This window comes from Hippocampus guttulatus, chromosome 16, assembly GCF_054856545.1.
Source record: "Hippocampus guttulatus isolate MCC_2025c chromosome 16, RoL_Hgut_1.0, whole genome shotgun sequence".
NCBI lineage: Eukaryota > Metazoa > Chordata > Actinopteri > Syngnathiformes > Syngnathidae > Hippocampus > Hippocampus guttulatus.
The window spans coordinates 9816032-9840974 of NC_141276.1; the positions used below are offsets into that span (position 1 = coordinate 9816032).

General features: G+C 45.8%; 2 protein-coding genes across 2 annotated transcripts; one reads left to right on the forward strand and one right to left on the reverse strand.

The window, feature by feature from the left end:
* Positions 1–10475: 10475 nt before the first annotated feature.
* On the reverse strand, positions 10476–14759 carry pctp (phosphatidylcholine transfer protein). The gene is made up of 6 exons (XM_086133812.1): positions 14602–14759; positions 13063–13180; positions 12031–12110; positions 11779–11950; positions 11183–11250; positions 10476–10973 (listed from the first exon to the last, which is right to left on the reverse strand). Exons 1-6 carry the CDS (start codon positions 14731–14733, stop codon positions 10899–10901), a joined length of 645 nt encoding a protein of 214 aa, XP_085989938.1. The 5' UTR covers positions 14734–14759; the 3' UTR covers positions 10476–10898.
* Positions 14760–16875: 2116 nt separating this feature from the next.
* On the forward strand, positions 16876–19867 carry tmem100a (transmembrane protein 100a). The gene is made up of 2 exons (XM_086134124.1): positions 16876–17037; positions 18938–19867. The coding sequence occupies exon 2, from the start codon at positions 18972–18974 to the stop codon at positions 19404–19406; it is 435 nt and encodes a 144-aa protein (XP_085990250.1). The 5' UTR covers positions 16876–17037; positions 18938–18971; the 3' UTR covers positions 19407–19867.
* Positions 19868–24943: the final 5076 nt, after the last annotated feature.

Sequence of the window (24943 nt, forward strand, 5' to 3'; positions counted from 1 at the left end):
AGAGTCCTCATGAGCAGAACAGTGGTCAATGTGGTCCTGTGCTATTAGTCCATGGACGCCTCCAGCCAGCAGCGTGTCTTTATTTGAGCGCTATCAACAAAAAAAGGGATGTCCTTGATGGATGACTCGGCTCTCCATCAACCTGCCCGAGTCCTAAATGGAGCCTGACGAGCGGCGTGGTAGAACAGCGGGCGTCCCCGTTTGCAACAGCGTCCAAGCGTCATTGACGCAAGCCAGCAGAAGACACATCGGCACAGAAAGACGCTCGGCTGCTTGTCGACCTGACAGACGCTGGCTTGTACCCCGGCATCCACCCCCATCACGTTCCACGTGGACTCGGCTCCCAACTGGCACTTCATAAATCAAGAATCTCTCTTGTGGAATAATAGTGGCCTGATTGTTCATCAGGACTGGCGGGTAGGAACAAAGTACCAAACACATAGTTTCTATTCAGTCACCTTGAATCAAGCACTATACAAGACCAGGACCTGGATGACTGAGAATCTACACAAACATTCTGTATTTAGGTATTTATACTTGGCTTGAGTAGTACATTTTCTGATGACGTTTTACTTGGAGCAACTCCATAAATTTGAAAGCAGATATCTGCACTTTCTACTGGTTATTATTATTTTGTTTTTATCACCACTGATAATGACTTGTAAAAGGAGAAAATACAAACTGCTAAATAGAGATCGAAAAAGCCAACAGAAGTTGAGATCTTGATCGAATGGGATTTGGGAGTTTCGGGGTCTTTTAGACATTTTCATCATCTTTGTAAACATTAGGGGGCAGAGGATATTACCAAGGTGGGGGGCTGATTGAATACTGCTAATGTGAACTGAAGATGAGAAAACAAACATTTTCTGTCCGTTTTAACCCGTTGCCACTGACAAGAAAGATAATAGGATTCATCAAATTCAACATTTACTGACCTACATTTTTTGTTCATACATTAAAATCACTTTTATCCAACAGTAGAAGCAATGTAGAATAATATAATAATATAACAGCGAACTAAAAAATATGGACCACTCGGGAATAATGACAATACCTTAAAAGGTAAACATGATCGATTTCAAGCTGTGATCCGCCAAAACGGCGTTGGCATCATTGCTACCTGCAAATGTGCATGATTGAAAGATGACTCAATGAATCGCAGCTTTCGTCCGGCGGCTAATTATTAGCGGCTAATTTGCTAATGTTTCCGTAGCCAGGCCGTGCAAACGCTGCTCGCATTGTCCCACTTTCCACCTCATGACTTGGATCCCGCTTGTTCAAATGATTCAGCAGCTTTGTTGTATCGCTTTGTTTCTGACAACATACCTTGCACAACCGCATCCTCGTCCACTTGGCTCTCTCCGGAAATACCGCCACAAAAGCGATGGGAGGGGACTTCTCTTCTCAAAATAACTTCATCTTGGGAAGGACACGCCAAGTCGCGTCTCCCCAGCAGCGGCACGTTTGTGTCAATTATTTTCCGTGTACTGCTTCTTCTTTCAATTATTGGTGGTTTCTGTTGAGTTCAACGTGCAGACCAATGTTAAAAAGGAAAACTGGATTGATTGGCTGCTGACGCACATTTCTATTACGTCTGATGTCGTCAATATGCTTGCAGCTGGTCATTCGAAATCATATCACCTGGCGTTACTGATATCGCCCCTCGGAAGGGAATCGGCGGGGTGGCGTGTCGTGCGTATCCGTGTGTACGTATGTGTGCGTGCGCGTGAGCGCGCGTGGCAGTGTGTGCGTGTGTGCGTGCGCGCGCGCTGGGGTCGGGGACGCGTACAAAGTTTTGTTCTCCGGTTATGGGAGTTCAATCTGTTCAAATACGTTTACCAGGGTCTTTTTTTTTTTTTTTGGTAGAAATATAAAAACAACCCCCCCCCCACCAGTTTCTGGAATTTAATAATTAATTTTATCTGGGAAAAAAAGCCCGAACCATGACCATATCATTCGAACCGATAGCCAGAACCCTAACCATCACAAAATGGCTGATGTCTAGAACCGAAAAAAAGAGTTTCCTCTGTGCTAAAGCACATTTTTAAGTCTGCACCTATTGACTGTAAGCACAGACGTTGAATGAGTACATCTACTTTGATCAGAGTCTTTTATTTACCCGAGTATCTGTACTTGAGTACAGAGCATGAGTGGCGTTTGCCGCCTCTGTCCATCGGCGGGTGTCCACGCTGAAATTCCAGTCGTCTCGGTTGGGCCAGGTTTGCGTGGTCACATTGTCAACTCCCGTTGGCAGCTGAACACTTTCCAAAAATAAGAGCACTAATTGGCCCGTGTTTATTTCTGCATGGGGAGAACCGCTTAAGTGTTTTTAGCAGCTTGTTTGTGGCTCTCGCTGGGAGGTACAGCTCAGTCCACGGCATGGAAAAGAGCCGGCACCCCCCCCCCCCACAACCCCCGAACGCGCCCCACCCCTCCAACCTCCAACCTTTCTTTAATAAATAAGCTCTTTTATGCTAATACAGTCCGGTTGTGTGCGAGGCCGGCTGACATCATGCATGTTGACTCATGAGCAGATGAGTGATGCACGCGGACGACTCGCTGGCGAAAAAGTGTAGCGAAGCCGCTGTCTGTCGGAGCGAGCTCGCACACAGCAGGCCTCTGTCACCTGCTGCCACTGCCGGCCGGGAGGGAGGGAGGCTTGGGACGAGCTCGCAGGGCGGCCAGCCAAGACTGCTGCTAGCCGCCGGCGGCGGTGGCCCGGCTCCACCTTGACGGCTCATCACGGTGATTTACACCACGCTGATGAGTCTCGTGCTACGGCGGCGGCTAGCTGCCGCGCCGACATCGCTACCACAAATGGGGAGACTCCAATCACATGACGTGACTACAATCAGACTTACAGTTAGTTACCACAAACGCGACATTAACTCATTCAGTACCAGCCAATTCTGGACCGAGTCTGAAAAGACGTTTCAAAACGTCTTTGGGAGTGAATGAGTGCATTAGAATGCCCTTTTTAGACTCGTGGGGGCTGAGAGACATAATATTGTCAAGAAAAATGTTGACGTGACTCTCCCTTTAAGTCTTAAATGTGCTCAAAATTTTTGAGAGAAAATCTTCGTGTGTATTTCTTATAAAAACACATTTTACTTGAGAGGCTGGAATGGATTAATGGCATTTTCGTTCATTTCAATTGTGAAAGATGATTTGATTGTTTTCACCAACTGTCGTCAACTTGACTCCACTGAATGTGTGATGCCAATTGATTTTCTTCATTTTTTGCCACGGTAACTTGTTCCTTGAAAGTTGCAGATTCAGCTTGAGACTAATTTTAGACTGACTGAACCGCCACGTCTGCTGGTTAAACATCCCAACACGCCCGTGTCTCACTTTGACACGAAACCAGCGTGTGTGACTTGGCCGGCCGGGGGGACTTTCATTAGCGTGCCGCTCGGCCGCCAAGGTCCATGTACTATTTCCTGAGAAATGAATGAAAAAGTCCAGGACATGTTTACTATTTTGACGATGGTTAACGAGCTGCCGTTTGATTGACGCCTCGGCGCTCAAAACGGCAGCATGTTAGTCTGGCGCGGGACGGCGACGTGTTTGTGCGTTTAGCCACATGCCACTAGCCCGCTAATGCCATAGTTGGCCGTTTCTCAAAGGCATCGCAGACGCCTGACGAAAACCTGCTGCGTCCATTTCATGGTCATTTTGACTTTTTAACATCATCATAATTTGTTTTGAAAAGTTGATCAGCCTTTCTTAGTTTTAATATGACACCGCTAGCTAATGCACAGTATGTTTTGATCAGATAATTGGGAATCATTTTCACAGATTGATGTAAGCGGCGGACCTGGTCTTGGAATGTCAATGGGGGTTTAATGTATCCGAATGCGCAAGTCAGGAACGAATGAATGATCTCGAACGGCGTCGTTGAGTTTTCGTGAACATTTTAGGCCCTATCTCGGTCCACGATATAGAAACCCCTAAATAGGCACCGAGTGAATGATTGTGAGGCCCAACCAGAGAGAAAGCGGCTGGTGGAGCAGCGGCAGAAGAGCGGGCGAGCGAGCGATTGTCGAGGCTTCGAGTCAGACAGTAAAGTGAATCCAGATGTGGCGTTATTATTAATATCTGTGGCTGATGAATGGGGAGGTAAAATTACAGGCGGGCGCCAGCCAGGGAGGCCCCACGTGCCACCCAGGCGCTTCCCCAACCGCCTCGTCTCCGCGCTAGACTCAAGGAGGCGCTGTGCTCATGTATGCATGCATGCTCACACATAAACTGAGGTGGTGGGCTCCCAGGGTCCAGAAAAGGCACTTGGTTTCAAATTAGATTAGGGTTTCAAGGATAGGTATGGGGTTCAAATATGGATTAGGCTCTTGCGACAGGGTTGGGGTTTTATGTTTGGGTTTCAAGCATGGGGTAGAGTTTTAAGACTAGATTTCACGTTAGGGTTTCGAGCCAAGGTTGTGGTTGTAAATTAGAGCTACAAATGAAGGTTACGGTTTTTAATTTGGGTTCTAAACCTGAGTTACAGTTTAAAATTGGGCTCGCAAGTTGGGGTCAGGGTTTTAAATTAGGGTTTCAAGCCAGGTTTAAGGTTTCAATTTTGACTTTCAAATTAGTAATGCAATTTGAGGAATGTAATTTGCAGTCACGTCTTCAAATTAGGGCTAAGGTTTAAAATTAAGGTTTCAAGACAAGGGTTGGTCCCTAAACAAAATGTGTTAAAAATGTGAGTTTCTAGATCAACTTGGGCTTTCAAATGAGAGTTTCAAGCCTGGGTTCGGTTTTCAATTGAGACATTTTGTGTGCTGCGGCTTTTTCCTTTCCACATTGCTGGACAACTGAAACGCACGTTCAGGAGTCCCACCTGGACTGGGCTGTTGTTTCCCCGCGCTGCATCCCGACTAATTTCAAAGAAAAGCCACTCCCGTGAATATGCAAAAACAAATGAGAAACCAGAGGAACCAATCAGCACTTAACGGCACTTCGCGCCTCCTTCTATTTGCACCTCATCACAATTCCTCACTGGGTCGATCAGCTCCAAAAAACAACAATGACATGTCCTGAACAACTCCACATTTTAGATGAAGAGTATTTGCTTTCAGACTTTGAAATATCAATTGAGCCATTGAGAACTACAACAGGCTGAAGAGTGGCAGGCTTGGATTTCCTTCCCATCCTCGCGCTCTTGACAAACGACCGGCGGGCAAAGTGGAGACCTTTTAAAATGGCCCAGTGGGCTCGACGGATCCCCGGGGAGTCGTTTTCAGGCGGCACGTCCCACAATCGACACGCTTGACGTGTAATCCGATCGACAAGAGGTGACGCTTGTCTTGTTGTGTCTTCCGTTTGTAGCGGCGTTCTTTTCGACGAACTGGACTGGAGCAAGCTTGAAACGGGCCGCATTAAGTCAGCTATGTTTGTTTACATTTTGGGGAGTTTTGACCATAAAACGGAGTAGAAAAAAAGGCTTCAACAGGCGGCGAGGCCTATTGCGCAATGCAAGCCTTTAGGAACAACGCGGGCAAATTTCGGCCTTCAAAATAAAAGCATTCTAATATCATAATACTTTGATCAGATGTTCTTTGGCCCCACTCGACCAATTTCTTGCTTGCTTTTACAGGGCAACTGCTAAATAAATCACCTTGGGCCAAGCAAAGTGTGCTGATTTCTTTTTTTTTTTTTTTTTTTTACATTCATGTGTTTTAATTTGGAAGGTCAGACTTCTGACAGGATGTGTGACGCCGATGTTGCCGAGCAGTCTGGGATGGTTATGAAAAGCGTGCATTGCATCTGTTGTAGCCTTTTTGTGCAGCTCACCAAAAGCTCAACACGCATCGAGTCCAGGAAAGGAATGGCTGAATCAAGTGTTGTTTTTTGAACAATAACTGGTCGGATGTTTAATAAACAGGGCAAAATTTTGAGCCCACGCCCCCAAAAATCATGGAAAGCCAAATCATACCAAAAGTGAGATTGAACTCGAAGTCAGTATTTTGCTTGCACAAGAAAGCGAAGTGAACCTTTTTTTTTAAGTCTAACTTGGTAGCCAGCGAGAAGGCCGGTATGGTTGCTTGAGAGCACCTCGTCGTCTGCCACGAGTGCACGCACGCCACAGAGAGAAAGACGGAAAGGCGGGGACATTTGTGAAACAAGTTTTGGTTTTGTCAACTTGCTTCTTGTGCTGACCAATTTGGCAAGTGTCTGAATTTGTTTCTGAGACATTCTGAAGGACCCGACGTCTTGACCGGGACCACAAACAGGACTCTTTTCAAAGCGCTATACCATCTGATTTCCCTGACAGGATTCTCGTGCGCAAACGACGGTGGAATCAAACCAGTTTGTTTCCCACCAATTTGTCATGTGTTTGAGTTGAAATTAGAGCGTGACGTAAACACAGAAACAAAGACGGTTAGCGCTGCTACTCGGGCCGCTGCTGGTTTGTTTGACTACGCATATTTCTCACGCAGAGCCTCACACACAAAAAAAAAAAAAAACGCCCCAGCCAGGCATCCGCTAATAGAGTGTGTCAAGGTTTGATCAAACTGATTTTGTGAACACAGGAGGCCAAACGGTGATTCAACGAAGTCCATTTTTTGGTCTGCTTCATGTGCAAACGCATTTCCTTGTTGTGCCCCCCGTGCGACATGCTCGTGTAGACAGTGCAGCAGGGCCGTGGCAGTGACGTGACGCTGGCAAAGCGCAAGTATCTGCTCGCTAAGGCAACAATGAACCGGGTCGGCTGGCGGATATGTAAGAGCTATGCATAAAATGAAAATTGCAATTTTGAGTCAACACATGCAATACAATCAAATGAAAGGAATGCAACATTAAACTGTTCCTAAAAAGTTGGTTTTCAATCCAGTACAGTACTTTTTTTTTTAAATCTTCATGTATGGTACATTACATTTTTTACTTCACAAGTATGATCTAGTTGTATTTAACTGAAGTATAGTAAACGTGTAAGTACAGTAATCCCTCGTTTATCGCGGTTAATGGGGACCAAAACCACCCGCGATAAACAAAAATCCGCGAAGTAGCGACCCCCCCACCATATAGGTACATGTACATAATATTTATAAGGCCAAATTTAATGGTATACATGCATGCAGAAGTAAATTTTGAAGTAATTAACATGACTTAATGCTGTATACTAATAGATTTAAACATGTATAAGTTAGGTTAGTTTATGAATAACAAAATACAGTAAACGTATAATTTTTTTTCTATGAATATGTTTGAAAAAATCCGCGATGCACTGAAGCCACGATAAACGAACCGCGAAATAGCAAGGGATCACTGTACAGTAATTGTGCCTCGGTATTTGAATGTTAGCCTTGATGCTAGTCCTTGATAGCTACAAAGATTTGGGGCGCATGTCATGCGGCATCCAGTCATCTTATTCTGACACGCTGGCCAGAATCTCTTTGATCCCCAATCTGCTATTTACGGTTGCTACCGGGGACCCCCCCCCCCCGCCCCCTCCTCTCCCCACACACACACTCTAGCTCCCTCTCCCCCATGCCACTATCAGGCCAATGATGTGTACTCAACTAAACGAACCCAATAAAAGCAATCATGTGCACTTCCAAACAACTCAAAGTCTGTTGAGCTCTCACTGTGCTGAAAATTTGCACAACACGTCTTTGCCGCCACCTCGGGGTCCCCCCCTTGGCCCCTCAACTGCCACAAATGCTGCCCCCCAGATTGCTTTCAGCGGGCCTGCGGAGATGGCGCGGCAGGGGGCGAGGTGGAAAAGCGAAGGAAGGCTTGCTGGGGTGTGAACTGTAACGCTGACCCTGCCCCCCTCCCCTCCCAGCCGCAAAACCCGCCACCCCTTTGATCACCGGTCCTCGGTGACAGTGTGCCATTCCACACCAAATTGCCATGTCGCCACACACACACATGCACACACACACACACACACACACACACATTGGAAAAAAATACAGTGTCACCCATTTTATCACAAGGGAACATGCCACCCACCATAGGTGAAAATCTGCAATGTAGCAAGACCGTATACCAAACATTGCTAAATTTTAACCCCTCCTCCATGCATTGAAACTCATTGAAACACGCTGAAACTGATTCAAGGACTCATTTAAAAAAATATTCCTTCTTGCCTGTTCTTACACTCTCTCTTATCGTCAACTGGGAGGTGGTCATATAACATCACTCTGAGGAAATGAAAAGACTCACTTGCAAATTTAACCAAATAAGAGGTCCAGCGTGCTTGCTTCAAGTTATTTTTGTCATTTAAAGTTTACTTTGAAGCTAATCCATAAAGAGAGAACTAAACATTGTACACGCAAAAGGCAGAAAATCATTCAAATTGCTTTGCCAGCAACATTTTACGAAATTAGTATAATCTCTACAGAGTATCAACAGTGCTTCTCCACTTGAAAACGTTCAGCTCACTGAGGGCAGCCCAATTTGCACATTGCCCCCATGTTCCCACAATCGCACATTTCCCAAGAAAATAAATCCCAAGCCGACAATTGCGGCGGCAGGTAAAGCACTTAAAGGGCTCGGATGTCACGCGACCCCTCCTAATAATCCGGGTCGTATATTTCTCCGGGAGGATGTCATCGCATTCTCGCTTGGAAAGATAACAACCCTGAGGGCAGCACAAGCGACCAACCCGGGAGCAAGATTGAGGCTTGTTCATTTTCTGAAAATGCAATTTGGGCCACATGGCCACCGGGGGCAGTATAGCAGAGTCTCACTCAACTGCTATATGTGACACAGTAATCCGATGGGGGGGGACAATTTCCAAAACCAAACACGCAAGAGGAACATCCCAAAAAGGATTCCGATCGACTGATTTCATTTCTGCCGAATCTAAAGACATGACTTTGAAAATATGATGTCACAGGAACATGTCGAGGATTCTCCAGGTGGGCCAAGTTGAAATCCTAAATCAAGTTTCAGGTTGCCTAACTTAGTCCAAAAAAAAAAAAAGCATCATTATTGAGCATGAAGTGTTGATGGCGCCGCTGTGGGCCGAGGCAAGCAAGAAGAAGGAGACAAAAGGTGATGGACGATGACGAAGAAGCAGAAGCGCACGGCGGCTATCTGCTGCGGTCATCTGGAGCAGACATGAGCCAAAAGAGAGCAAAGCGCTTGAAAAATAAGCTGGCCAGCAGAGACGTTATTTTGTTACGTCTGGCAGACAGAGAGGCACCTGGGAAATCTGAGCTTCTTAGGGACGAGTGCGGAGGGGGGGGGCATTTTGGGGGGGGGGGGGTCCAGCCAGCCTCGTGTGTGGCTTTCTCTTTCGCGACTCGACAATTTGCAATTTCTGGAGAAATTGCGTGTGGACGCTGCGGAAATGATTGAAATGAATCGTTGGAATGGGAGGCATTAGAATGTTTTGAAACACGTTAGATTGGAGGGGAAAGTAGGAATTTTTGGAATGTGACAGAAAGGCACCGAACCAGTGTCAGCTACCAAATAGGAGGCTGGCAGCAGTGGTCACCACAAAAAATTCTAATACAAATATGAATAATCAAATAAAAATATGTGACTCTCTCTTTGATGAGTTGTTGCAATCATTTTGATCTGATTTTGCAACGTACGTCATCTCTGGGCCGCACAAAACTTGACCCTGTTGATCTTGTTTAAAGTTCGGCACGCACAGTAGCTTCAGTAGCAACAGATAGGACCAAGGTGGGGCGCAACATTCCATTGCCCGCAGCTGGCCGACATCACATCCAGGCTGAAATGTCGAATGGGACACTTGGAATGGTTTGACTCCATCAAGAAATGTGGAAGGAGGAGGCGCAGGTGTCAAATATCTCTTGAATGGGGGATTGCGTAACAATCGGAATTGTGAGGAAAGTCGGAGTTTTGGGAATGTGAAGAAAAAAAATACTACCTAACATGTCCTGAATTTTACTATTTGGAATGTTGAATGTTTTCTTAATTGGGATGAAGAAATATGGAAGGAGGAATCCGTCTGAATAGTGGGGAGGATAACAACAATAATAATAATAGAGAATGTTGGTGTTCAACAAGAGACTGGTCTTCAGCATTGCCACAGTTAGCCGAGTGGATGACCAATCACAAGGCTGGCCAAGAAATATGTTTGTTTTACAGTCGGCGGAAAATTTGCTCTGGCCATGTTTCTTCATGCCTATTGTGCCTGTTAAAAAAAGCAACAAATCTGTTATTCCTCCCGGGCCGACTTGTCAGTACTCCTTCGCCCCCCCCCGTGCCTGAATTAAGATTTGGCAAACTCGTAAGATGTGGCCCTGACCTCTGACCCCCCTCCAAATGGTACGGTAAAGAACCTGCGCACCAAAGTTTTGTTCTGTTCCGTTTCTCTTGGGCAACATGAGCAATACAAGTCCACGCCTTGGGTGATACTGCCATCTAGTGGTAATGACCTCACACAGCACCGATGCAGAAATTCGTTGTTTTTTTTTAAATTTCTCTCAACCAAATTAAAAATGATCACTTCTAAAATACATTTTCACCATGAACAAGAAATCCCGGAGTCATTTTTACATCAAGTTGGCTTTTTGTATTGATTGGCTACAGCACAAATGTTTGCCCACCCTGGTTCATGCCATTGTGAGAAAATTAACGGTCTCACTAAAGATACAGTTGAATTATAGTAAATATTTGTTTACTGGTCATGGAATTTTTTTGGGCAATCAGCAGGAACATTCAGACAGCAAAGAAACTCGCAGACGACAAAAGTTCCTTTCTGCCACCTCAAAAGAATGGTTTGCATTGCAGATGTCATTTTGACAGTAAACACGTTGAAAACCACACAAGCGAACATGCCTTGAAATGATTAAAGCCTCCACAAAAGGCTCGGATTGCACTTAAAGTCGTAGAGTGTGTGTCTTTGTGTGTAATTAAAAGACAGCAAGTCAGCCGACATCCCCGTCACTCACTTTGCGGACAGTCAAGTGTCCTCATTTGTTCTGACAGTAGAGTGGATAGTTGGCGCACGCCTTCTTCATGTCACCGAGGAAGGCGGGAACGCCGCTCTGGTGACCGGGAAAACAAAACCAAGACAACAAAAGTGAGACAACAACATACTGAAACACATCCGAAAGTGGTCAGAGCAAATGAAGACAAGCAACGGGGTGGCCGCCCCAAAGTGCATTCTTGCGTTTGTCGGTGTCGAATGAGGGCTAAAATGCTAACGTGTTGATGGAAGGTGAAAAGAAAGGATTGGTCGCGTGGCTTTCCTTACCTTGGCCGCCCAGTTGACCAGCCACCTGGGAATCATCCCACCAGGATTGTCAAAGTAATTCATGAACACTGCAAAGTCCAAATACAACCATCAATCAGTTAACAAGTCAATCGTTCACGACTTTTGATTCGTGCTTGTGCAGCTGAGTAAATCAATTTGGCTTCTTGTTGACATTTCGCGTCGCGTTCAATCCGTTCCGTTCGCGTTCATTCGACACGCATTTCAGCTCTTCGGCGTGCAATTGCGTCATTGTGTTGCAGCTCCGAAAGAAAGACAGCTGTAGTGTTGTTGTTGTTTTTTTTAAGCATACACTTTATTAATTCTCTTAACACTCAAATGCAGACACGTATCTGTCCGACTACCTGCAGATCTTCTTCCTTCTCGTTCGGCTCGAGAGATGTTCAAAGACCGCCTCCGAAAAACGAAAATTAACGATTACTTCAATGACGCTAAGAAAATTGAAAAGAACGAATCAAAACAGAAAATCAAGTGAGAAAATCACACAATAAATTCTATGGCGGGGGACACACACACACACAACAAATGAATAAATAAACAATTGTAGGAGACTGGACTGTCTCCTACAATCGGGCTACCTTTGGTTCCAGCGTGGCCGTCGGCCTCCATGACGATGGTCTGCTTGTAGTCTTTGACCCTCAGCACGCCGTTCTTCTCCGGGTACGGCGTCTCGGGCGAGCTTCTGGCCAGGACCACCCAGATCTTCCTGCCGCCCACGTCCAGTAGGCGGCGCTCGCGGACGTACACGTACTGAAGCCGCCGCGTTAAGGAAGACGCCGGCAGCAGGACGCCGGCGGGCGTGTCGGCCAAGTCGAGCGCAAAAAGGATACGTCCCTGTTGGACAGCGGGAAGGGGTACGCGACCTCCCAGTAGATAGCCCGCCGCCCATCAATCTCCTTCTCTGTCAGCTCTGACAAGCCCAAACAAGGCCAGAGTCACCACCACAGTACACACACGCACGCTTGAAAAACAATATATCGCTATAGGACCGATGGTCGGCACTCTACTCTACCAATACAGTTTTGGAAGAATTAACCAAGAATTCATCAAATGATTGGGATTTATTCAACATTATGTTAGGGGAAAAATTTAGGCACCCATGAATTCATTCAGTGAGCCTTTTTTATGGTTTGGGGAAAATTAACCAATAATTAACAATTGAATTCAAAATATATATGTTTGGTCGTGTTTGGGGGAAAATTAAAACTTACGATGATAAATTGTTATTTTAATCGTATGTTTTAGCAAAATGAATTTTTGATCATTGAAATCCGTGTCATTTTGTAAAGTTGACATTTTATGGAAATGATCAATTGTTATATTGTGATATTCTTTTTCAGGAAAATTATCAAATGCATCATTTAATTTTGTTGATAGTACAATTGGGTCAAATTAATAATCAATTATTACTTTTTAATGTGCTTTGGAGAAAATTAATGATGCCTAATTGTTATTTTGTCAATTTGAAATGTTATCGAATACCAACACACGATTAACAAACAAATGGTCATTTTTTAATATTGAGTTTTGTGGCAAATGAACACTTGGTTAGTTCTTTTTGAACATTTCTTCTTGGTGAAAATTAAGGGAATAGTTCTTGAAATGAACATGACGAGTAATCGATTCTGACTCGATGGCTACGTCAATGTTTTCATTGCGGCACTTTGTAAGGGAGGCTGTGCGGGCCGTGTCGGTCTTGACGAGGCTACGTGAGCAAATTCACAGGCCGCATCTTACCTGCTGCCCTCTGCAGATGGGCGTGAAGACAAAAAGAATGGCAACAATTGAGTTTGCAACCACGCGACGTGCAAGTGCTTGCAGGCTGAAGTGAGGGTGAGGTGAGAGACTTGGCGCGGCGTTACCTTTGACGTAGGGATCCCAGTGCTTCCGGTAGGCCAGGTCCATGTAGACGTCGGCGCAAAGCTCCGCCTTGCAGCTGTCCAGCGAGCCAAAGACTTTGTATTCGTAAAGACCAGTTTTCTGAAAACACAAGTCCTTCATGTCATTTTTAAAATCGTTGTTTTTGATGGATCCTGACACTAGATTTAGAGTTGCACTGTACTTTGTGGTAAACAAACTGTATTCCAAAACCTTTTGCTGGGGTCTTTCGATGTGTGTGACTTTCAGTTGTGGACTATATCCCCTCTATACTGCCACTAATCCCACAGTGCATGACAAGGATTCAAATCGGAGATTATTTTGTGACCCGGGTTGACGTCAGGGCCTAGCAAAGTGTGAACAAGAATGACGACTTTACCCGCGAGAGTGTGGCATTTGCTTGTCCTTGTGACGTTCGGCAGCCTTGAGGTGGTTGCAGAGCAATTTAGGGCAAAAGCAGAGGTGTCAAATCAACTGTAATCTTATGTTCTATTATTAATTATTTTATGTTTGAGCATCATATTATTTCAGGTTAAGATTACCTACATTGCATTCTGTTGTTTAATAATTGCTTAAACAGGTTTTTATGTTGATAGATTCTGATTGGCTGTTGAAGTGATGGGAAAGCAGGAAGTGATTTTATTTGCCGAAGGAGTGTGTTCTCGAACGTGCTGCGCTGCTGACTTTTTTTCCATCTCTCCTTTTGCCGTTCGTAAAGTAGAGCCATAGATTAAAAACAACGGACCCCTCAATTTACACAACCATCATCATTTGTCAAATCCCGCTGCCTACAACGCAGTACTGTATCGTGACAGGCAGAACAATGAAATCCTCCACTAGGTGGCAGATGGTCCTAGTTGACATGCGTGTGCTCCAGTGTCATTTCTATTTCGTCGTGCACAATGAGATTTGTCTGTTTTTGTGTTGCGTATAATATCATCATTCCGCGAAAAAGAAATGAAATGTTCAGGTGTCACTCATAAACTGATTCCAGGAGATGGAAGTTATTTATTTGAATTCATGGATGCAATCATTTTGAGTCCGTCAGTTGTTTTGATCATTCCTGCAGGGGGGCAAATTTTCAATTCAAATGTGCACAAACCAGTGGAGCTCACGTGCACCATTGCTGCCGCACATAAAGGCATCGATCTGCTAAAAATAAATAACAAGCCACAATGTTAAAGTGTCACTCATATGACGATTTTAAGAGATGTGTTTCGCGAATTAAGATCTGCAATCATTTTTGATTCAATCAGAGTTAGGTCATGATTTTAGCGGGCGGCAAAGTTTAAATTTTGACTATTACCATCGAGGTTTGGTGATACATAAAGGAGCCAGGTTCCACACAGTTGGATGCTATTTCCCAAACTATTCCACCAGTAAAACACAAGAAAACAATCAAATATCAACCCGTGACTATTTCTGATTCGGAGACCTTGCGAGTTTTGCTGGTGTGGCTGTGTGGGAACACCCGGCAGTGCTGCGCCAAATGGCATTTGCATTTCCTGCGGCGAATGTGCAACCTGCTCCAGAAGTCTGTAAATGTGGACGCCCATGGTCTCGGTGAAAAGCTGCCATCCTCCGTCCAGCTGTGGCTCGTCCAGCTCCTTCCAAGCGACAGCAAAGTCTTCTTCCGTGAATCGCAGCGACGACATGACGACCACCAGCAAGCAGCGCTTCTGATAGCACCAACTTCCGCATATGATCACCAAAATAAGGGCATTGAAAAACCTTGTTCCCGACCAACTTTTTTTCCTACTCTCGGATATTTTTACACGTTGAATCAATCTTTTGGCGTCGTATTAATTAAGCTGTGGCATAACTACCACTGACCAGTCTCCAATCACCCCACTGACCAGCCTCACATCAGACTAACCATATTTAAATAAGTGTTGAAATACACACAAATACCATTTTTTTCACAAGAGTGAAATATTAGGATACTTGTCGTGAGCACACATCAAGACAATTCTTTTCACACATTAGAAGATCATTAACATGGCCAAGAAGTCATTGCTTATCATACTATCCACACATTTCTATTATGAGTTCTGTATATGTGTGCATTTGATTTCACGAAACACAGAGTGTGAATTGTACAATAAACAAGGACTTTTTGGCGTTGTGTATCTTAGGCAGCTTGAAGAAAACTTTTGAGAATTAGCGATGGAACAGGTCCCCACACGTTGTAGGTCAGTGAGAGTAACAGAAGCACCAAAACCATTTTTAAATGTGCACCAAAATGCATTTCAGAGCTTGTCCCTTTTCCACTTTGATTCATTTACGTCAGTCGAATCGATGCTTGAAATTTTAGCAGCCTTTTTAAAACGCAAAGCCTGCCACAAGCTCAAGTACAGCGTGTGAATACTTTCGACACCTCTGAAAAACTGATTTTATGTTTGGCCTTCAAAATAAGAGTACACGAACGCTCTACTGAAAGAAATGTACTCTATAATCTTCTAAATAATATTGTGATAGTCCTATTATGTTTTAGTATGACAACGAACTAAAGCATATCTATGATGACTTTAATTGTATTAAATATATTTTAAAAGAATTATTAAATTTTATCGATCTTCTCATGGAAATGAATTACAAAAATGTTTTCTGGCTCATGATAGTTTTTTTTTTCATCCGTCCATCCATCCATTTTCTAATCTGTTTATCCTTGCTAGGGTCGCGGGCATGCTGGAGCCTTTGCCTGCTGTCTTTGGGAAGTAGGCGGATGACACCCCGAACTGGTTGCCAGCCAATCAAAGGACACAGACGAATAACCCTCCGCGCTCACAATCCCACCTAGGGACAATTTAGAGTGTTCCATTAACCTACCGTGCATGTCTTTGGAACGTGGGAGTAAACCGGAATACCCGGATAAAACCCACATAGGCAAGGGAAGAACATGCAAACTCCACACAGAAAGGCCAGAGGTGGAATCGAACCCTGCACCTTGAAGTGTGTATTCTGCCCATGTTTGAACATAATGTACAACTATCCCATGTCAGCATGAGAACACACACATCCTCATGCCTGCAAGTAGACCTTTGCACCCTTGAATCATCCATCACCCTCGAATCATCAATCACTTGATTGAATCATCAATCACTTGATGATGGCGCCGCGAGAGTGGCTGCCTTTCCAGCAGCTCCTATATTTTGTTGTTCTACTTCTTCCTTTCATAACTTTGCTGCTGTGAATTGGGAATTTCTCCATTGCGAGACTAATAAAGGCTTTCCTATCTTATCTTATGATATCAGTTCTTCCTTCGTGGAGACACACAGAACTTCGGAAAGCACCAGTTGATACAAGCTGATGAGTTTAGGAGAAACAGAGTCCGATGCCACGTCATAAGTTTCGGTACCGCCCCTGGCGATATAAATGTTGTATTGAATCTCTTACACCTTCGCACTCGTGATCAGAATATTCTGCAAATAAAACCTTCGATGGTACTGTTCATCGGCTCCAGCCTGTATTTGAACAACCAACATCCTCATCGTCCGAAATTAACGAACACGCGGAGGAAGAGTAAGGCCGACTCTGTCCCCCAACAACCTGTGCACTGTGAGGCCGACATGCTAACCAGTCGCCCACCGTGCTGCCCTGTTCTTTTTTTTCTTCCAGAATGAAATAAAAAATGCAATCCCTTCACTATCTTAACAAATAATGTGCTTTGTGTTTCCCCGCACAGAATGCTCTTATTGTGTAATGCCGGAGTGGAAGTAGTAGACCATTAGCGTACTCTTTTCAATTGACACATAGGCCGTGTTGTCAATGGAAGCGCGTCCGTGACGTCAGTGAGAGACCCGCGAGCGGCCAGCGTGCTCATGAATGAGACGCGGAGCGACAACGTGCAATTTGCGCACTACTAACTCCTCAAACAAACCTTCTCGTCACTCACCACCCTGACTGGAAGACAACAGAGGAAAGATTCCACGCCACACATGTTGCAGTTCTACTTTCAGGTGAGACACGTCCAGCCGTGCTTTTAACCCGAAGCGGCCGCTCCAACGTGGACTTACAAGTACTACTTTCCGGACACTTGCGCTGGAGATGGAAGTTAGGACTCCAAACACGTTAAAAAAAAATCCCCAAGATGAATTTGTTTTTGGACACACTGACGCGTTCAACCAAGGTGGGAAAAGTTTGTCGTGTGGGACACATCGACTGTAGAGCTCTTTCTTCAGGACCAATGCAGAGAATGTTATCAAGAAAACTGCAGTATTAATGGAGAATAGAATAAAACTGGAGATAATTTTCTTATCATGGTCACGGGAACAATGCACATCAGGTACACATCTCACACTTTTCAGCATTAACGTAGAAAATGTACATTCAGCTTTTTGTAAAAAAAAAATCAGGATTTTTTTTCAATCGTTTTCATTGTATTTGGAATATACGCATATTTTAGTTGTTTACGTTGGGCAATTCAATAAAATATTTTTAAATTTTGCTACTGGGAAAATTTTGCGTTTTGGCATTTTTCAATAACTAAATGAGAGCTTTCAGAACTAATTGTCACTTGTATAGTCCCCCAAACTTCAAGATGGAGGTCAAAACAACACAGCAAATTGCAAAACAACTTGCTTACTTTGTTGTTGCTATAAATGTCAATTTGTTTTAAGTTGCTCCAATGTAAAATGACTGTCTGCTGTTTAAATTTTTTTACAGCGTACTTGCGGGCTGGATAACAGGCAGCCACCGTCGTCCACCAAGTAACTTTTTAAAGGAGTAATCAATTATCCGATTACTTTTTCAAGGTAACTGTGGCGAGCGTGAGCCTCACGAGTCATCAGTAATCCTGGAACTAATCAAAGAGCGGAAATACGCACGCCTCGGGGAGAACCGCCGTGAAACAAATTGCAGAATTAATCACGGCCAGCTGCAGCATTTCCCCCAGTCACATGTTGCAATATTTCAACAAGAGAAAAACAAAACATCCGCGGGCGGCCGAGCTGAACTTTGGCGTGCCGGCCTCTCGCTCGTAGTCGAGGCCGTAATGTCATCTCCGGCGCTCTCGGGGGAATGTCTCAGCTCGTGCTGGCCTCGCGGCTCCTGCGTCATTTGGCCTGAGTCTGGAGGGGCGCGGAATGCGGCTGGCGGGGGTGTTGTGAGTTCTACGCCGTCGAGCCGCCTGGCAGCGAATCGTGACAACAAACATCTGCAAGCGGCCCCGCTCCCTGTTGCCGATACGCTTCCCCGAACGTTTCCAGGCCCCAGTTCACCAACATTCGCAGGCCGTGCCGAGCTGTGTGAGCTCTGATGCTGCTTGACCACAGCAGAAAAAAAAAAAATCATCGCCTCTTCTAGTTCGAATCGGAACAGGCTTCAGGTCTTTATGGGCACCTACGTAAGATGGTTCTCGATCGCAGTCCGAATGATTTCAAGCCAAGGAGAAAAAAAGAAGATGTCTTCTCTTAGTGGTTAGCGCGTGGACCTCACAGTGCAGAGGTACCGGGTTCAATTCCAGCTCCCTGTGCAGTTTGCATGTTCTCCCCGGGCCTGCGTGGGTTTTCTCCGGGTACTCCAGTTTCCACCCACATTCCAAAAACATGCATGGCAGGCTGATTGAACACTCGAAATTGTCCCTGGGTGTGAGTGTGAGCGTGGAGGGTTGTTCGTCTCTGTGTGCCCTGCGATTGGCTGGCAACCGGTTCAGGGTGTCCCCCGCCGACTGCCCGAAGACGGCTGGGATGGGCTCCAGCACCCCCCGCGACCCTTGTGAGGATAGAGCAGAACAGAAAATGGATGGATGTCTTCTCTTAGTTCTAGACAGCGTTCGTGCCTCAAGATTGTAGAAACTTGTAGTGGCTAAATTGTCCCTATTGTGTTATAAATGAGTAATTACCAAAGTTGTTCACACAGGCAGGCGGACCTGACTGAGGACTAAGCCCCACCTATGAAGCGCCCGAGCTTGTCCGACTGCGCCATGCCAGAAGACGGCACTCGGCCCGTCATGAAAACCCCAGCGAGCACGGAGAAAACCGGCATGGGGGAGGGGCCGGCCGCAGCCAGCGCAGCGGTAAGCATCCCCCTGGTCAACGAGGTCCAGCTGGCGGCGGCGACGGGCGGCGCCGAGCTGTCGTGCTACCGGTGCACGGTGCCGTTTGGCCTGGTGGTTCTGATCGCCGGCGTGGTGGTGACGGCGGTGGCGTACAGCTTCAACTCGCACGGCTCCACCATCTCCTACTTGGGCCTGGTGCTGCTGGCGGCCGGGCTGGCGCTGCTGGCGTCCAGCGTCGTCTGCTGGCGGCTGCAGTTGCAGCGGAAGAAGGAGCAGCGGCGAGAAAGCCAGACCGTGCTGGTAACCACTCAGAGGAGACTTTTCACGTGAGCGCCACCCAGCGGGAGGAAGGGGATCTGCAAGAAGCTGAGGCGGGGGACTTGGCTCATCTGACTTGACTTAAATCAGACTTCAGTTGCTCGTTTTGGGACTTGCTTGGCAAAAAACGATGTGAGACTCCAGTAGATCTGCTCACACCTGACGTTTGTGCTCACAAGGCCGAAATCGGTCAAATGACAGCTCGCATCTTGAAAAAGTTCGAAGTTGGCGCACTCATTGAGGCGGCACTCAAAATGTGGTTCAAGAGCCTGGTTTAAAAAAAAACAAAAACGTTTGTACGTGCAGCTCGCTGGCCAGAGAACAAAACTCAAGCGAACGTGCGGGCAACAGCGAGGACCCGCTTGTCCAAGTCCAGGACGACTTGTTGACTCGGTATGAACTTTCAAGCTCTCCTAACTTGGAATTTAATTCTGATTTGTGTCTCTGAGTCATCTTTTCTTTGTATGCTCATTTGAATAAAGTGCAATACATGCAGTGGCGGAGCGAGGTTTTTTTGGGGGGGGCGGGTGCATAGGGTGGCCAAGGCTATCTGAGGGGGTCTCCAAAACGAAAACTTGAAAACACGTTATCCACAATCAACATCCATTTTTACATTCAATAAAATGTGCGCACACACACACACACACACACACACATTGGCAACATCAGTTACAAATATACGGACTAAACATTTTTCAATAGCTACGAAAAAATCGTAGCTATTGAATCCCGCTATACTCAATGATGTTTGACTTTCGAAATCAGCGCTCTTGAGTGTGATGCTAATTGATTGGAAGTATCCAATTGCGCGCATAGGAAAACCAAAGTCCAGATGCCCCCCCACCCCCCCGCATGAGCCGCTTGCAAATAGCCGGCTCCGGCAAGTTTATTTATAGGCAGCCTTTGCGTTGCTATGCGTCCGCGTGATACTCGACACTACAACTCAACGCCGGCCTTGCGTCAATGGTGACACGACAACGCACTCGCAGACGCACACACACCCCACGGGCATGCGTGACCATCATCCCCCATAATCCCCCTCTCTCATATACACCCAACATCAAAAAGTGTTCAAACAGGACAAATTCTACAAAATTCAGAGCCCAAATCAAAATGTAACTCATTTTGAAGAAAACTCATTCGTGATTGCTTATGGGGTTTTTATACTGTACAGTCCACACAAGTTTGACTATGAGTGTCATACCACCTTTTGCCACAACATACCCAGCCGGTAGCACTGAGCAGAGATGAAGAAGAGGACGAAAAGCATTAAGATAGCGTTGACTTACAAAATGGTCCATATGTTTCAATATTTTGGTCTGGAATTATCTTTCTTTTTGCGTGAGTTTTACAGAATTTCAATAAACCGGGTTCGTCGTCGTCGTCCAATCAGATTACTTGGCTGTCACCTGCTATGCTGTTGACAGCCACTAGGACTTGTGATGGCACCGACGCCATCTGAGGACGACAGCGGGCGAGTCCAATGACTGCCCCTGACGTCACTCCCGACGCATTGACGGCGGAGGCGACAGTGGCTCTGCAGGATGTTTGAAGGAACCCGACCTCCTTGACGCCGACCGCAGCCTTGATAGGAGATGCCCACACCCTCCTGGAAGGAAGTCACGTCAGCGGTCGGCCAGCGGGAACCTCAGACCAACTCTCACTCACACAGTGTGCGCCACTTCCTGTCCTGAACCGGTGAAACTCTACCAGGGAGTGCCGACAATCCAGTCCCATTCAGTGACAAATGACCAATACACAAAAATCCATCCATAAAATGATCTTTTTCCATTCTGTAGTTTAAAAAAGTGCAAGTCATGCAGTCCCTACTTGTGTCGATGCAATTTGAATTTTTCCTCACGGGTCAAGGCCCCAGAGATTTTGAAGATTCCTGATGCAAGTGCTGACCAGAACTATGAAAAAAAACCAACGTTTTTTTTTTTTTGTGTGTGTGTTTGTTTTATGGACAAGCTTTTCTGCACTGTAAAAAGAGTGTCCTCCCTCCTCCACCCTGCAGCTGGGACTCTTTGATGCTTTGCCAAGAGCTGCAAGTGTTGGCATCGGCCGACTCCCTGAGGTGGTCCCGGCCCACTTGGCCGGCCCTCATTCGGACTCATCACTCACACAAAGTTCTTCCGGAGCTCGCTTCAGTTCCTCTCCAACCTCACTTGATCACCTCTGAGCAACTACGAAATTCACCCAGTGGACTCATTGTCAAAAGCACTTCATCGCTTTAGTATCATGGCACAGACACTGGGGTGTTTAGCAAAGGGCAACATCAAAGACACGATTGTCTTTTTGTTCCTTACCCTTGGGGCATTAAAGACAAAGTTGTCTCTTTGCAAGATAATTTACTTTGGGACGGTCCGAGCGCACACACACGGAATAGTTTTGCTCTTCATCTCAATGACAACAAAGACACGGTTGCCCATTTGGGACGTTATCAGACTGACCGTAAAGACACAAGTACGTCATCCACGCAACCTCGCTGGGATTTCAGACACAATTTTCTTATTTCTTCAATTGAGTCGAGCAACATCTAGAACATTCAAGTGACATCCAAGGCACTACTTTGTTTTTTTTATCGTGCTACAATGACATGCTTGTTTGTTATTTCATCATCACGACAGCAAAAAAAAAAAAAAAAACCTTCACAAAATCAAAACCAAGATTTGCTATGTCATCATGACGATACCAAAGTCACCTTTTAACTTACTGTCTTTCCCGCACTTAAAAGCCTTCCGTTTTCTTAAAAGCTCACAGCGTGCCTTAAAATCCGATGCGCCCCGTGTTACGGTAATATGTCAACCCCAAAATGGCTCCTTGCTCGAGAAATGCTGACAACGCAGATTTCAAACTTAAGGCAATCGGTTTTGCAGTTGAACACGGCAAGAGAGTTAGCGGCAAGAGAGTTCAACGTTAACGAGTCAACGTTATAACTTGCTGTGGGTTAAGTGAACTGTGTCGCTGCTAAATAAGTTTTACTGACATCTGATCGTTCTCTTGGTGTTTCCTTGAGCGTAACTCCATCTAGTGGATGCATTGTAGATTGCGTCTTATAATGCGGTGCGTCCAATATATGAAAAAAATGACAAAATAGGCCATTCATTGAAGGTGCGCCTCATAATCCAGTGCGCCTTTTAGTGTGGAAAATACAGTAATTAAAACAACATCAAAGACAACAATCGTCCATTAAAGACAGCGATTCTGCAGACACCGTGGAGTGTTTTTGCCAGAATCCCAGCAACATAATAGACACGCTTGGCTCTTTGTTGCGGGCCAACGTGCTTGCTCACATGAGGGGAACCTGCTTTGGGCCAAGCCAAGCTCAAGCTCTTCTTCCTTGCTCGTCTTTTGTCTTCTTGCTTGCGTTCCCACGGCACTTGGGGTAGTGATGAGATCCTTGTGTGGGAGCACATGGTGAGCGTGCGGCCCCAATGACGCACATTTTCACAAACGCTCAGCATGATGAAACGCAAAAAAACGCTCTGCAGCCTTTGTAGTCCCCGTCATGAAAAACAAAAAAGCCTGTGTCGCACTTCGTCTTTGATGTGGGAATTCAAACACACGTGGGATCCCCTTTCGGGGCCTGGGATGAGGGTTCAAAATTTCAGGATTATAATTTGATATTTGGGGGGTTAACAATGCATGAGATATTTTGGTTTAGGATTAGGTTGCAGGGGTGGGGGGTAAAATAAGCATTAATTTTGAACACACCAATGGTCCCTTGGTGTGAGTGTGAATGGTTGCTTGTCTATGTGTGCCCTGCGATTGACTGGGAACCAGTTCAGGGTGTCCACGGCCTACTGCCCGAAGACGGTTAGACTCTGACCCTCACCGTTACGGTCAGAGTCGTCGGGCTTGACAGTTTTAGGGTTACCGTTAGAAAAATTCAATATTTTTGGAGGCAAAAAAAATGATCATATTTGAAAGTGACATCGCCAACTATAGTTATGTAGCACGCATAAGACATTTTCACAATTTTCTTTTCTGTCAGGAAATCCTGGGCAACATCATCAACTGCACTTTGAAAAAAGATTTAAAAAACATTAATTATGTCCAAAAAGTTGGCTGAAGAAACACGACCTCACCCTGTGCACTAATAAAACAAGCTGTGATGTGCGTGGGGGAGTTGCAAGGGCAGGGGGACGGTGGGGTGGTGAGTGAGCGAAGGGCGCAAACAAACCGAGTGGACCTCCTGTGAGTCTTCTTACGACATCTGGCATTGCGTAACAAGTTCACTTTTCACCTCCAAACGCATTTTCATTCACTTGAATCCGCAGACCCCAGCCACCCATCCCACCACTCTCTTTGTGGGGGAGGTATGGGTGGGGGGTGTTCACGGTAGGGGGTGGTCGTTGACGAGCTGGGCTCGGGATTCTTTGGCATCCGTCAGCTGCAAACATTCCTGCACGGGCGGTCGCGATGACGTGCGGCGTACAATGGCCAGGCGTCGCTTAGACAACTCCCCGCTGGTCGATGGTCACGCCAATCAGGGAATGCCTTACTCAAAGACTCACATACACACACACACTACATCTCACGCTAGCTTCTATAGAAGCCAACAGTGCGTTCAATGTCGTGCTGGCTGCCGCGTTAGCAGCAAAACAGGCCTTTGTGTCTTTGATGTCACTATGATTAAGTAACAGACAAATGTGACTGACATCCCATTGATTCAGGAACAAATGGGGCGATTGTCTTTGATGTACGCAGGATTTTGTAATAAATGTACAATCGTGTTTTTTAACAGGCTAAAATGAAGTGACGGGAACTCCACTCCTCTATGAATCCTTGCCTCCGTGGCGGCAAATGAGCGACACTTCTAACAAGTAGCGCTATCGCTCAAGGCGAGCGAGGGGTCACTCAGCGTGAGAAGGTGGAAAAGCTAATTGCTCAAGTGAAATGTGAGTCACGAAAGACTAGAATAAGTGCTTAGGCGGTACAATAGACTTTTCACACAAGTTTCACCACATGAGGGCGGAGAGCAAGAAGCTTAGAACACAAAATTCATAATAACAATCCGCAAGTAGCTAAACAGTTAGCAAATGGCCCATGCTTGAAAATGATCAGACTGTACTGTGGTTACCCTGGGCAATCCTAAATTGCCCCCCCCCCCCCCCCACCCTTGCAAGAGAGAAAGAGATGAAGACAAGCAAGGATGAGGACAGATGCTGAAACGCAAAGTTTGGGGCCCGCCAGGAAGGGGAAAAACCCGATGACGGTGATGAGACACGCTGGCTGGACACTTGATTCGGGACACCGAATTGTCATCACGCAATCGTGGCAATTTGGCGCACACCGGCGGCAAATGTCAGACCTAATGAAAGGTCTCAGGAAGATGGACGCCTACTTGGGTGGTGCTCCCCAAGATGAAAACGCCATCAGGATTTCCTTTCATGAACATCATTAGGGTTTTGTTTGTGTCCCAGATGTGGCTGGAAGGGCAGGAGGAGGAAGAGGAGGAGAAGGAAGAGAAGAAGGAAGATGATGAGGAGGAGGAACAGAAGGAAGGAGATGAGGAAAAAAAGGAAGAGAAAGAGGAAAAGGGA